This window comes from Cynocephalus volans, chromosome 1 (assembly GCF_027409185.1).
Source record: "Cynocephalus volans isolate mCynVol1 chromosome 1, mCynVol1.pri, whole genome shotgun sequence".
NCBI classification, from domain to species: Eukaryota; Metazoa; Chordata; class Mammalia; order Dermoptera; family Cynocephalidae; genus Cynocephalus; species Cynocephalus volans.
Genome location: NC_084460.1, coordinates 240227032 through 240241910, shown reverse-complemented (window position 1 = coordinate 240241910; position 14879 = coordinate 240227032). Strand labels below are relative to the sequence as shown.

General features: G+C 40.7%; 1 protein-coding gene and 1 pseudogene across 2 annotated transcripts in view; one reads left to right on the top strand and one right to left on the bottom strand.

Moving 5' to 3' along the window:
* ITGA6 (integrin subunit alpha 6) overlaps positions 1-14879 on the bottom strand; it is a 75676-nt gene that overhangs the window by 33027 nt on the left and 27770 nt on the right. For both annotated transcript variants that reach the window (XM_063091809.1, XM_063091816.1), the window contains exons 2-5: positions 8259-8383; positions 5770-5849; positions 4233-4488; positions 1978-2109 (exon numbers count right to left, since the gene is read on the bottom strand). In XM_063091809.1, the coding sequence (XP_062947879.1) occupies positions 1978-2109; positions 4233-4488; positions 5770-5849; positions 8259-8383 (593 nt within the window). The remainder of the gene's footprint in view (positions 1-1977; positions 2110-4232; positions 4489-5769; positions 5850-8258; positions 8384-14879) is intronic.
* On the top strand, positions 7343-7878 carry LOC134373799 (chromobox protein homolog 3-like; annotated as a pseudogene).

Here is a 14879-nt window from a genome sequence, read left to right as displayed (position 1 = left end):
CTATTCATCATCACATCAGGGAATATGTCAGGCCGTTCCATGGGAGGCCGTGTTTTATAAACAAACTGATCGGGATCTGTATAGGAAACGCTGGTCAAAAACAGCAGGCCTGTACACATACACGGGATGGAAGAAATTGAAGAAAAAATCATTACGCCTGGCAAGAGGCAGGCCGGCCGCTGCCACTCTCGCAGGATGACACGAGATGATGGGCGTCCCAGCGCCTGCAAGCTGCTCTCTCTGCCAGCTTCCAGAACCTCAGGAAGATCATTCCACTCCCCAAACCCACTGATCTTTTGAAATGACAGAATCACACACAGCATGGGCAAGCAAAATGTGACAATATGAACTTGATATCTTTCTCAGGCATCCACTTTCAAAGAAATCAATTCTAAAAGTGGTAAATGTGTTTAACAAAAAAATGCTTCATATTTTTATATGTCCTAATAGCAACTATGTGTATAAAATCCATGGGCAGCTATCTTAAAGACTGTAGTGTTGGTTTCTTAACCAGAGCAATTAAAATTAAATACTTCCCATCACAAATAATCCCTAAGTAATGCACTTAGAGAGGTGGTCTATTAACATACATTCAAATACAATACTGGCTTGTTGATAATATTTACCTTGAAAGCCTACGTTTAATACTTGAGACTGCAAACCATTCTTCCCTGAGCTCCCTTCTCGTTCTGCAAGGCCACTAACATACCATTTACAGATCCAGCTGCCCTCACCTTTGTTATTTTCATGAGTTGTATTTCTTTCCTTGGCTAGGGGACTATCAGTTGTGTGACCTTGGGCTAGGAAATAAATCTCCCCCGAGTCACAGTTTTACTCATCAGAAAAAGAGGGACAATAATACTTATAGTATTGTAGACAGGTAAAGCATTGAACATACTGACTTACAGCACACAATAGGTGCTTAACAAATAAGTGATGAGCATAATTTTTTTCTTCCCTCTTCTATACCTTCACATCAAGTTTTTATTTGGGGGGTGTATGTATTGAAAAGTTTTTTTTTAATTAACAGTATTATTCACACATATTTACACAATTAGAATAACTTCTTAGTGTATGTTTACTAGCACATTGCTTACTAATATATCTAGATCTGATTTTTCCTTTTTATACCTTCCATTGTTCCAGTAATTATCTCCAGCATATGGGTACTTTTCTAATCAATTTTTTAAAAATAGCTTACTATTTAGGTTTAGAAGATTTTCTACATTTTTTCCAAGAAATGCACAGTAATTATTCTTTATGTCAACTCATACCAAGAATTAAAGCTTTTAAAAGCCTTTATGTAATTACCATAATGCACATGAATAATTTAGGACTCCCATTAGTAATGCAAACAAGCCTTAGGAGCTGAAGAATTGGCACTTAGACACAATCTGGGTGTCCTCGGAAGCTGCTTTATCAGTGCTGCTCAGCCTCAGCCAGAATCCCCTGTGCCACCAGCAGGGGCCCTGTGACATGGGGGACCCAATTCAGAGGCAGGGGCCAGCTCTTGGAGAATGGCAATCACGGAGGAAGGACCTGCAGGTCTTGACCTGCCACTTCAGAGTAACTTTATAAATGTAGCTCTTAACAGTATCTCTAGTATAACTGAATGGTTAGAGAAGGCAGTTCAGCTTACTGTGAACACCCATGTTTTCTTCATGGCTGCATGAATGGCCTGTTTCAGGTTACAGAGGCTGCCATGAGCTCAGGAGACAGAATTCCCAGCAGCAGGGAGCATGGATGATTCTAGGTGATAATAGGTTTCTTCACCCTTTGAGGGAGCTCAGGTCAGAAAGGGAGGATCCCAGGCATCAGTCAGGTTACCTCCCATCCTCAAGGCTTATCAAGTTCCATCAAGTGTAGCCACAGGCCCCGCTCTACCTGGCCTAGAAGTCCAGGGGCCTGCAGACCCTGAGAGGGCATAACACACAAAGCGTCTGCAAAAGTAGGCATGCCACCTACGCTCGTTCCTACCTAAATAACTGTTAGCAGGAACAGGAACTAGACTTTCATCATGCTCAGTCTCTCCACCAACTTCATACGGCCCATCTTCAAAGATGTTCATGTCAAAAAAACTGTTATTCTTTTGCTCTACGCGAACAATCCCTAAAGGAATGGAATGGCAAAAACAACAACAAAAAGAAATGAAGATGAAACAAAATAAAATAAATGGTTCCTAATAAACATCTCCCATGTTATCACTGAGTACAGGAAGGAAAGTTTAGAGGAAGGAAAGACAGAGGAAAGAGATGACCTTTAAGGCTGTTAACCATGTACATGTAAATTTTTATGTGAAAGAAATATGTTCTAGTAATTTTAAAAATGCCTGTGCATTTTCATGATCTTTAAAATGCCATGAAACCAGATGGAAAATGGAATGTTTACTTAGTTAACAAAATCTATACAAATTTTTAAATGACATGAACTTGATATGATATTTTATGTTCTCTGTAATAATAAATCAATTTGTCTTTTCTCCTGCAGTGTAAAAGTGAAATTAATATATTGGTCTTTTCTTTAAATCACTTTAACCAAAACTTCGTCTTTTTTAAATTCTTAATTCTACAATTAATAACTAAAAAAAGATTTCATATAATTACAATTAATTCTACAATTAATAATTAAAAAGATATAAGATTTCAAATAGTAGGCCCAAATCACCACATGATTTTTTAAACACATTTAGATCAGGGTTTACAAAGCCAATAAGATGTATTTCCCATGAATTAAAATATACATAATTGGTGGGTGTTTTTGTGGTATTGTTTTGCTATATGTGGCATCTATTCTTACTAAAATAAAACCATTTCTAAGCTCAACATGTTACTGCAGTTAGGCCAAAATAACCTCACAGATACTGTTATATGAAAGACTGTTAGGGGTGGGAGTGGGGGGCAAAGAGAAATTACTTCATAAGGTTACTATGGTTAACATACAGAGGAAGGTGTTTTTAAGAATCTTTTTTTTGTAGCCCTTTGATTTTTTTTTTTTTATTACTCAAAAAAGCTTCATTTTTAATTTAGCTTTCTGTGAAAGTTCCTTCTCCACTTACACCACAATTTTCTGCTCCTTGATAAGCAAAGCGGCACTTGTTCCTGTCATGGACACATTTAGCACACAGAGACACGACAGGCCCTGCTGCCAGGTTTCTTCATTTCAGTCAACCTCATAAAAGCTTTGGTCTCACAGCACAACCCCATAAAGACTGCCTGGGTACATGCCACATGCAGATTTTGGTGCTTTCCCAACCTTCTTGGTATAAAGGTAACCACTTCTGTTACCAGGGGTTCGGACAGCCTAGTTTTGTTAGAAGCCATATTGTAGGAAAGCCTGCAGCAGTATGTCAGATGCTGGGCCACCATGAGTGCCTTTTGATTCTGTCCCCAGAAGAGCAAGAGTCATTTCTGATAGGAATCAAAACTTAGGAATTTTTGAATGGAAAAGGAAACATATTCCTAGTTTCCCCTGACTAGTGAAAATGTTATATGATTTAATATGTTTCTCAAAAACAAACTCATTTCCAAATCAGACACATTTCTCTTCACTGTGGATTACAGTTAGGTTACTTGTCTTTTATGATACAGAGTGTTCTATACTTGGTTAATTTTTTCAGAGAAGTTAAATGGTGTAACAGAATCTGACCAGGTTCATCCTTCCTCCCTCCCAGTGACTCCTTTCACCTACCCATCACAATAATAGCTAAACACCATAAAACAACCTTTCCTCATATTACTTGAAATTATAATCTCAAAATTCCCCAATCTATTTGTTATCTGCCCTCCTAACTTTACTACTTTATTAGCAAATATGGACTTCAAAGATAATGTATAATGAAAGAAACGTCCATAGTAATACACTGTTATTAATACACAACACCTCTCAATCCTTCTCAGTTTTCAGATCACTAACTTAAAATGAAAATTTCTAATTTCCTGAAATAGAAAATTATAATATAGCACAAACGATTAATGTTTATATTCCTACAGAAAAAAGTTAACTATTTGTATTAATATAATGCACTAATAAAGGGGCAAAGAATCTCTAACATATTTCCATTATTTGTTCTTAAAAATCACATCATTTAGAAGGTTTAATATCCTACCCTGCTTTTTATAATATTCAAATGCCTTATAACACATTTTGTTTTAACTTAAAATGTACTAAATCCTGGTGCATGTTATATTATGTAAACATTCTAATCTCTACTTCTAGCAACACAGGTGTCATACCTTTCCAGTTATAAGTACCCGGGGCTCCAAACACAATGTAATGAAAGTCTTTAGTAAAAGTGGCTGCTACCCCTTGCTGGCAAGAACCAAATTTTTCATGGCCTCTCAACCGGCCATCACAAAAGCTCCAGTCTCCTCCGTCCATTTCGTCCTCAATTGTGAGATGCTGACTCAGGACATAACACCTCCCAAGGATGTCCCGGGATTCCTGCTTTGTATTAACATGTTGCCTTTTTTCATATCGATGAGCACATATCTGCAAATGGATGGAATAAAGTAGCCCGTTCATGTCTATAAACCTTGTTTTTTAAAAATTACAAATTGATAGAATTGTCAATAAAGAGATGAATTTTAAATAGGATGATTAAATATGTCCTCATCCTGGGACTAAATCCCAAACCAGCAAATTTTCCCCAAAGTGGCACTAAAGTATACAGAAACTAGGACTTCTGTCTTACTCTCAGTCAGAGAATAAATGTTCCAGTCCAAACACAGAATGCCAATTTGTATCCACAGGCAATTTATCTGTAAATTTACCTGTCACATAAATAAAGGGAAACAACTTCTTACTTCATTTTCTTAAATGGCGTTTAGTGGCTGTATAAACCTTCACATTAGTGTGAAAATAAGTGATTATGCTCTGGAGGAGAGAAATCATGGACATATTTTCATAGGAAAAAAAGCACAACACAAGCAAACACAGCTAAAACAAGGACACTTTCCTTTTTGCCTATACTGTTGCCTTGTAATCAGTCCTAACTTACAGTAGGAGATCTGAGAGTATGTCTCTGAATATGACTATTTTCAAAAGGCAGAGAGAATTACACATCTCTGTGCCAGAGAGATGAAATAATCTTTATAATTTCTACAGGTATTCATGGCTACCCTCCACATAACACAGACTGAAAATACTTTATAATATCCAAGTTAATTTCCCATAAATATCAAAAGTCAATGTTCACTAAAATTTTCACTTCTCTCAAAATTCTGCATAAATTCTGTTATAGCAAATGGAGTTTGAAAGAGGCAAAAAGATCATTATATTCCAACCTGAAAGGCACTACAATCCATCTAACAAATCCTCTTTTCTTTACTCACTTCTATTTGAAGAAGCTCAGAATAAATAAGAAAGTTTTAAATTACCTGATATTATTATACCTAATCTGTAAAAGCTACAAAAAGTTCCCAGGATGAAAACCCTGTCTAGTTTTTTGTTTTGTTTGCTTTTTCATTTTAAGACCATCTAGAGTTTTAGGAATATTCAATAAAGGTTTATTAATAAGTTCTTTGACTCTGAGAATTCTAACAAAAGACAAGTTGTATGACTATTTCAAAGTATATCAGGAATTACAAGAAAAATAATGCTTTGATTTCTTCTTGACATCAAGTCCTGCTTTAAAGAAGTAAGTTTGCTAGAATGTATCCTCCACACAGGCAGGGGTGCTGTCTGTCTGGTGCACTGCTGTTAGCCTGGTGCTGGCACATATGGTAAAAGGCACTTCGACATTGTGGAATGAACACGTTTCTCTACACTCACCACAACTTTGCCCCCTGGACCTTGGCTCTGAACAGTGACTCCCATCCACTGATCTTCCTTGCTTTCCGAAGTCGGGTCGGCTGTGGAAGGCAGCACAGGTTACATTACACACACAGGCTATGAACCAACAGATGAACAAAGATACAAGAAACTGTTTCCAAATTGCCTTGACTCCAAGTCTAGCTACTCAGTAAATTCAGTTACTCAATCCAGAAAAATTATTTCTCATCTGAATAAAATGGAGAAGTAGTTATTGTTAAGTTATCTTTCACAAAATTCTATACATAAAATACACAGCTCCCCATAGTGGCCTATTTTGCCTAACAATCCCCTTTGCCCTCTCTTGACACGCAGGGTCCTGAATACAGAAACATATTTGAGAACTGTAAGACTAAGGGGTAGCCCTTAAAACGACAATGTAAAATCTATTTTCCAAAGTCCAATTACCATCCAAACAAAAGGCGGGTACTGCTCTATGTCCTCCCAAATTTGTTACGTAAAGCATGAACCGACCCTTTCCCTTACTGGAGATGGGAAGATAAGGCCTCAGATTTACTTTAGGATCTTGTAGCTAAAAATTATATCTTTTATTAATGCCAAAAAGAAGTGATATATTCATTTTTAGCTAGAAACAAAAAAGACAAACCACAAATACCACCATGTACTCATTTCAGTATCAATTTAAACCCACTGTAAGACCCTATATCTAAATTTTTGTCTTCCTCAATGAGAAGACAAGCATGATTTTTAATCTTGAATCATTACAAAAATATGAAACCTAAATAACTTTAAGTAGACAGAAGATAAAAATACCAAAGTGTTAAATAGAAAGTGAGTATGTCTAGATACTAAGACTACCAGTGGGTTTTTGTTTTTTTTCTCTAAAGGTCTATGTGTTTTATAAGTTTCCTACAATTAACGTGTATTATTTTCTAATCAGTAAAGAAATCACATGTTATTTCTAAAAGATGAAGAAGCAAGAAAAGAACATAAACATGAATCTGCAGATCTACTTAGACCACCCACGTCAGGCTGGGTGGGGCTGGAGCTTCTCAGTACACTAATTGCTCTGCTGAACCTACAGGAAACCACGCAAACTGGATGTTAACACTGCCTACATTACATCTCCAGATTCCCAGCATCTTCACAAAACAAGTCTCTGAGACAGTAGGGCAAATTTTCACAGTTCTCATTTCAGAGAGGTCTTATATTTAAAAACAGTCTTTCTCCCAAATATTTTAACAGCAAGGGAGAACTTTTTTGGCTGCTGAATACAAGATATACACATTCAATTTCCTTCATGGCCATGAATGCAGTTTCAACAACCTCATGTAGAACCTTAATATATCACTAGGTGGCAACATTGATTCACCATATTAGTTTAGAAACCAGAGTTAGGAGGAGCAGCAAAACACTGCATCCCAGTGTGATTTAGAAAGTAAATATTTTCAGGGCAAATAAAATCCAGTCAAGACTGATACAATTAAAAGAGTCTTCTTTGAGACCCATGACCCAAAGTAGCTCAGAGGTGGTGAATAACAGCTCTTCAAGTCTCCAATAAAAAACAGCCTCCAATAAAACTACATTGCAAAAAATGGGAAAGAAACAGAATGGAAAAAGTAAAAAATGTTGAAGAGGCCTGAAGAATTTGTGGTGGAAAAAGTACTGGACTGACGTGCAGTGAATGGAAAAGTAGAGTATTTCCTAAAGTGGAAGGGATTTACAGATGCTGACAATACTTGGGAACCTGAAGAAAATTGAGATTGCCCAGAGTGAATCAAAGCATTTCTTAATTCTCAAAAAGCTGGTAAAGAAAAAGATGGTACAAAAAGCAAATCTTTATCTGACAGTGAATATGATAGCAAATCAAAGAAGAAAAGTTTTGCTGCTGTCAAACAAAGAGGGTTTGCCAGAGGCCTTGATGCAGAAAGAATAATTGGTGTCACAGACAGCAGGGGAGAATTGATGTTTCTCATGAAATGGTTAGATTCAGAGGAGGCAGACTTGGTGCTGGCAAAAGAGTCAAATATAGAGTGGCATCAAATTTCAATTGCTTTTTATGAAGAGAGACTAACTTGACATTCCTGTCCAGAAGATGAGGCTCAATAATTGTTTGCATTGCTATATATATATATGCATAATATATATATACATATAATTAAAAAAATAAGGGGCCGGCCTGTGGCTCACTTGGGAGAGTGCGGTGCTGATAATACCAAGGCCACAGGTTTGGATCCCTATATAGGGATGGCTGGTTAGCTCACTTGGGAGAGCATGGTGCTGACAACACCCACTCAAGGGCTGAGATCTCCTTACAGGTCATCTTTAAAAATAAATAAATAAATAATAAATAAATAAATAAACAAACAAATAAAAGAGGTTCTCTCTGCAAGAATAAATGCTTGTATCCCCTTTCCTTCCTCATGGAAAGGGCAAGTAGGGTACAGGGGAGCTAGCCAAGGGAACCTAGTGAAGGCAGAAGAACGCACCATCATTATCAAATTCAATCCGTGTGCAAGGCCCCCGGGAGGTGATGTCGCAGCTGTACAGGCCTCCTGTCCTGTTGGCCCTCTGCAGCGGGAGGGCTTTGGCCCGAGGCGCCCCCACAAGCAACCTGTTGATGAAACAGAATTTGGATATTTGAATTTAACACACACTTAACATTTAAATTACTCAGAACTGGGGGTTAGTGGTTAGATCAGTTGGTTAGAGTATGGTGCTGATAATACCAAGGTCCAGGGTTTGATCCCTGTACTGGCCAGCTGCCAGTCAATCAGTAACTCAGAACCAAATGGTATCAGGATTATTCTCTGTCAAGGAGTCCACTAATTCATCAGCAGCTCAGGTAGTGAGAGAGAACAATGTCTGTGACTGGCTCATACAACACACACAAATACAACTACACAAATGAGGTAAAAGAAGAGGGAATACTGCAATAAGGGGAGAATACACCTGTCACTCACAATATCGGCAACTCTCTCTGGATATGATTCTGGTGTTTAAAAATGAACTTTTTATAGAACATGACCACTAAAACTAAGCCAAAGACATCACAGACAAAACAACAAATGCTTCCAACACTGGAAGGGAAAAATGGTCCCACTAAATTTAATAACCAATAATGTGTCAATTTCTAACACTGTGCCTTCCTGAAGTATTTATCAAGCATAATTTTGACCATATCCTAGATCTTCAATTTATATACTGATTTAGAATTAACCTTTGCCTAAGATACAACTAGACCGAATTAATCTTTTGCAGCCTTGGCCTCTTTCCAAAGAGAATTCATATATATTTAAGGTGTACAACTGACGCTTGTCCTTCTGGGTCAATTCTGACTTCTTGACACTCTTGTCATCTTGGCCAGCCTCCTCCACTGTCATCTAGTCAGTCTCCCACAAAGGATTCAGGGATGACTGAGTAGTTGCACTTACATGAAAGGCACTGTAATGTTCCTTCTTCCCTCTCACCCAAGCGTTCTTGCTATCTCCTAGATGGGGGTCCCAATGCAAACCCACAAGTCCTGAAACTTCACTATCTCACAGCCAGAGGGATACTTCGAGATCCACTACCTCTCTGCTGGGTTCCTTTTGCTAACACTCTTCACTCACCATGGGGTTTACAACTTTTGGGGTCTGGCTGACTAGTGGAACCACTAGGACAAGAAAGAAAGAGAAAGCGCGTGCAGACACACACGTGCCTGGACAGAAACACAAAGAGCTGAATGTTTTGGAAACAAGGCTGCAGCTGGGGAAGAGGGCTGGGAACACGAACACACACAAAGAACAAACTCCCACAACAGAAAACAGGCCACTCCTGGCCTTCAAGAAACCTACAAATCTCAGATGCAAAAGCAAAACCACCAAACAAATCCAAACCAGAGTCCCTACCACCTCTGTCCCAGCTGCAATCCCAATAAAGGATTCAATGTATTTTTTTAAAAAGCAATACAGTGCAGCCAGTGCCACAGGAAGCAAATGCACTTGGAAAACAGGGAGGGGAAGGCTGGCCGGTTAGCTCAGTTGGTTAGAGAGTGGTGCTGATAACACCAAGGGCCAGGGTTCAATATCTGTACTGGTCAGCTGCCAAAAAAACACACACAAAAAAAACAGGGAGGGAGCCAGACTCTGCCCAGGGAGAGGTGGTAGAGAGAATGAGGGTGACTCCAGTGGGAACACATGGTCCCAGCACTGTCCTGGCAGATCCCCGGCAGTCAATCTCTACCTCCAAATCCACCCTGCATCTGAAGGAACCAGACAGCATACACCAAGACACAGAACTGAAACAGAGACTTAAAGGGACCAGACCATTGTCCTTGATGCCTGGAACTTCTTGGTAGAGGACAGAGGCAAGGCTGAGAAGCGCAGGGGTCTCTGTAGGTCCACCCCATGTTTATTCCAGTAAAGTTGTCCCTGATCCCAGGAGCTCCAATGCTGAGAGGTGAACTGGCCTGAACTGTGAGGTGAACAAGTTCAACTACTTGGCAGACACTGGGGAGGGAACCCAGTGCCAGGTACTGGGAGGGATAAGCAAGGAGGTGGGCCCGGAGGCACAGAATCACAGGACATTAGGGCTGGAAGTCCCTGCGTGAGTGTCCAGCCCTGTAATTCTACAGATGAGGAAACAGAGGCCTTGAGGGAGCTTAATGACTCCCTGCTAAGATCTCACTGCTACTTGGCAGCCAGGACAAAAATTACCTTGGGGCAATGCTGTCTCCATTCCTTTAAAAAGTGTCCTAGGTGCTGGCTAGCTAGTTCAGTCGGTTAGAGCACAGCCTTTTAACACCACGGTCAAGGGTTCAGATCCCTGTACTGGCCAGCCACCAAATGAAATAAAACGCTTCCTAGGAAATGAAACCTAGGATTTTAAGGGGTTTACAACCTAGATGAAAGGGCAAAACTTACACAAATGAAACACTGAAACAAGAACTGCTCTATAGCTAACAGACTGAAGACTAAATACAGAAAAGGAGATGAAGGAAGAACTGGGTGGGGTAAAGGTCAGGCAATCAATTTCCCTAAAGGTAACCAACTAACTGCCAAGGGAAGGCTATAAAAGCCAGCGCAGGAGTCCCGGCGTCCTTACTGTGCGTCTTCTCTAACCACTTCCTCCTCTCACCCACCGCTCCTCAGCCCCCTGAAGGGGCTTAATTCCTGTTTACCCCACTCCCTCATTCACGCCTAGTCACTCAGCATTCACCAAGAGCCTCCTGGGATGAGTAAGGTCTTGCCTCCACGCGTCAAACTCTGGCGTGGGGAAAGGGACTGATCCATAAACAGGCCATTACATCACAGGGGGGGTAGAGGCAAGGAGAGGATGGGACAGAGCACTGTGGGCGCCAACACCTGCCTGGGAACAAGGGTGTCCCCAAGAGAGGACTCCGGAGCTGGAGGCGGCCAGGCAGAGGCACGGCTCATGCAAAGGCTGCGAGGGAAGGAGCCAGGAGAGACGGAGGAAAGGGACTCGGGGACGCACAGACTGGGGTGCCTGGTGGGCAGAGCTCTGTGCTCGGGGCGAAAGGTCAGGGAGCACCCACAGACCGCTGTCTAGCATGCGCCTCCGGGGACGAGGGGCGTGGGGATTCCTGTGGTTACGACGCTGTGGACACGACGCTGTGGACAGTGCCACTCACAGGCCAGCCCTGCAGAGCGTCCCTGCTTCCTCCAGCCTTTCCTCCTGGGGACCTCCACCTCCACTTGTTCCCCTTACCCTCGGAGGCTAACAAGCGTGGGACAAAGAGCAGGCCTTTAACTCGAATTTGCTGGCTGGTTATAGGGGCACTGGTGACAAATTTTCACACGTGTCAATGCCAAGCTCTTGTAGAAGTCCTCTGCATGTGGCGGCTGCTGCAGATGAAAGACCACAGAGACGCAGCAGGGTGGTGGTGGGAAAAAGACAAATTCAAAATGAGAACTCCACAAAATAAGAGAAATGTGCCCATGGGGAATAACGTCAGCCGTCACCTTGCCCCGCTGTGGGCTGGGCTCTGTCCCGTGTGGGGTGGAGCAGACCCGGGGCGGCCGCAGGAGGAAGGGCACCGCGGACGGCAGAGGGCGCCCCTACTCCAGCTACGCCCGGGTCTCCACCACCGCGCCAGGATCCGAGTCACGGAAAAGGAAGGTAAGGCAGCAAAGCAGCACGTTGATGAGAACGTCAGAACCCAGCCACACTCAATTGGCAGGTGCCGTAATCCTCCGGGTAAAGCTGCCCTCTCTGGTCAAGAAATAAGTAAAGGCTCTTAATCCTGCTTAGAACCCGCCCTAAACGCCAAGTGGTCACAATCCATTCGAGGAGACTATGTCTGTCAGGAACAAATAAATAAGTGAAGATAGAGCTGTATCAAAACAATGACACAAGGGATCAGCGCATCTACTTTCTAATCTAAGTCGTTTAGGACCTGAGTGTAGGTCCAAACTATTCAGTACATGGCTACCCACTGAGCTAGCAGAGTGGATACAGGCCCAGGAGGGACAGTCTGCACCTAAGGGAACCCTCGGCCCACGCCAAAATTCAGTTTCTGCTCAAATCCCAGCTTTCTTCACTCCCCGAGCCCCCCAATGCCTTTGATGCCAGGAGTCGGGCCCCAGTCTGCCCTGATGATTGTGAGAACCAGGTACTCTCTTGATACCACTGGGATGCCCACAGCAACTCCTAGGACCCAGGCGCTTTGTCCATTCTCTTGAGCAGCAGCGCTCTCATTACCCACTACCCAGCATGCATGACTTCAGTATAGTAACAACTCTACAATCGGAGTGACAGGGACCAAAGATTATGGCCTTCGTAGAGAATTGGTGGAAATTAATAGAACAGGGTCTAAGAAGTCTATTCCCATATCAGGTCAAAAAGAAGAAAAACTATACACACACGAAGGGCAAGAATCTGGGTTCGAACCATGGTTAGTGGGTTTTACACACTAAAAGGAACAGGAAAAACTACTTTCCAAACTGCTTTCCACAGAGCCAGTGAATAATTACCTCCACTGAGTTTTAAAACTGCATTGAAATTAAAACTGCCTGGGGATTCTAATGTATCAGAGACCCACGTTTAACGGATAAGACAAAACTCAGAACTTGCAAAACTACATCATCTATAAAGAAACTCTGAAATAGTAAATATAGTGCAATGTAAAAGTCTAACTGCACAAATATGACAGCAACTGAAGATAAGATGGAAATTCAGGCCTTCAGAGCCTAGATCAGAATTCTTGGCACAAAGATTCTGGACTCAATCTCAGGCTATCATCTAAGATTATTTCTAAATTCTTCAAGTAAGCCACATTCCTGTTTCATATATTCAAGTTCTTTTCCTAGGAGAGCTGGTATACTTTTGCATAACTATTTCAACCATAAGTTCTCAACACTGGGGCACTTTCAGAGCTCTAAGGACAATAGCTGCTTTGCTTCATTGTCTTTGGCAATAATTCATTTCCTCAAGGATTAAAGAGTCTGCCTCTAGCTATTCAATTTTGTCCCAGGAAACATGAAATATTGCTTCACTAGAATGAGGACACTGTTATTGCTTAATTTAAAACACAGCCTTAGTTTGTCCAAATTAAGATGTAAAAAATTAGAAGATAGTATTACCTGGCAATTGTGTCACCCCGACGTTTAACTCATCTTCAAACTCAATACTTAATTTTTGTTTTTGTTAAAGTAATAACTACAAATGATAAGAAATCAAAAATAATTTATGGTGGAAAGCAACAGATTCCAAATTCATCCCAACCCCCACTGCCTGGGCAACCCTGTTTTTTTTTTTTAAATTTTGGAATAGCTTCTCTAAAACTCTAGAGTATTAAATATTTACTTCTTGATTTATCATCTTTAGGCAATAAATGTTGGCCCCACAATATAAAAAGAGAACGTAAACTGCTTGCCACTTTCCATCCTGTTTTTAATAACTATATTTAGTTCTTCTATTTGCTACTCTTTTTTAAGAATTTAAACCTCTATTTTCCCTTCATTAACTTTTGACAAAAAGCTTGATTCCCCAGTTGGTGAGACAAAACTATCAGCACTTTGATGCTCTCCCCCAAACTTTCCTCTTGGTTTCTTCAAGTCCTACCATGTATCAGCTATGCTTTCACATTGTATCAGAGCTATTACCACTCACATCTTGTCTTGTAACCACAATTCAGTCATCTATTCTTTTACAAAGCCAAGTAAATATTATTAATTACTGAACCCAACTGTATTTAATTTATCCTTTCTATCTGGGACCAGTATCAGAAGTCCGTGGCCTCAAAGGAAACTGTTCCTGACATCAAGATCGAACAGCATTACTTTTCTTCTTATATTCTATTGATTGCCTGGTGCACTTCACATTTGGAGCATGACTTTTACTTTCTTGGCATTTCTCATTGCTTTTCTTTTTTCTTAGGTCATTTGCCTATTTGAACCTCAATCTTCTCTAAGCTCCCAGTCACGCCTCTTATTAAATCTGGATCTCATTTTTGCTCAGACTCCCTGTTTAGAGCCTTGGACATCCTGCTATGACATAGAACTGTTGCTATTCTAGGCCTGCTGTAGAAGGTCGTGCTAGGACTCCCCTTCCCTGCTATCCTGGGGTGATCCCGTGTTTTCCTCTTACTTGAATTATTTTCTTAAATATTGTCCTCACAGTATATAATAGGTAAACTAAGTCTCTGCATATACAAAAATGCTTTTATTCTGCTCTCACCCTTGATTGATATAGTTTGGGTATAGAACTCTAGACTGAAAAACATTTTCTTCAGAATCTTTATGGTACTGCTTTAATTTATTCTAGTATCCAGTGTTGCCAATAAAAATTCTGATGTAAGTTTGATTCTCATTCCTTTGAGGGCAACTTTTAAGCTCTCCACTTTACCCCAAGCATTCTGAACAGCATGACGGTCAGTTTGTGTGTGAACCTTTACTCCCATACCATGCTCTGTGTGGCCTCGTTCACTCTTAGGATATTAACTTCCAGGAAACTCCTCTTATCGTGCAATGATCATTTCACTTGTTACATTTTCTCTACACTCTTCCTGGAGTCTCTGTTAACTAGTCAGGTGTTGGGCCTCCTGGATTAATCTATGTTTTCTCTCATTTTCCTCCTCCTGTGGTTCTGAGATTTTTCAACTTTATTTT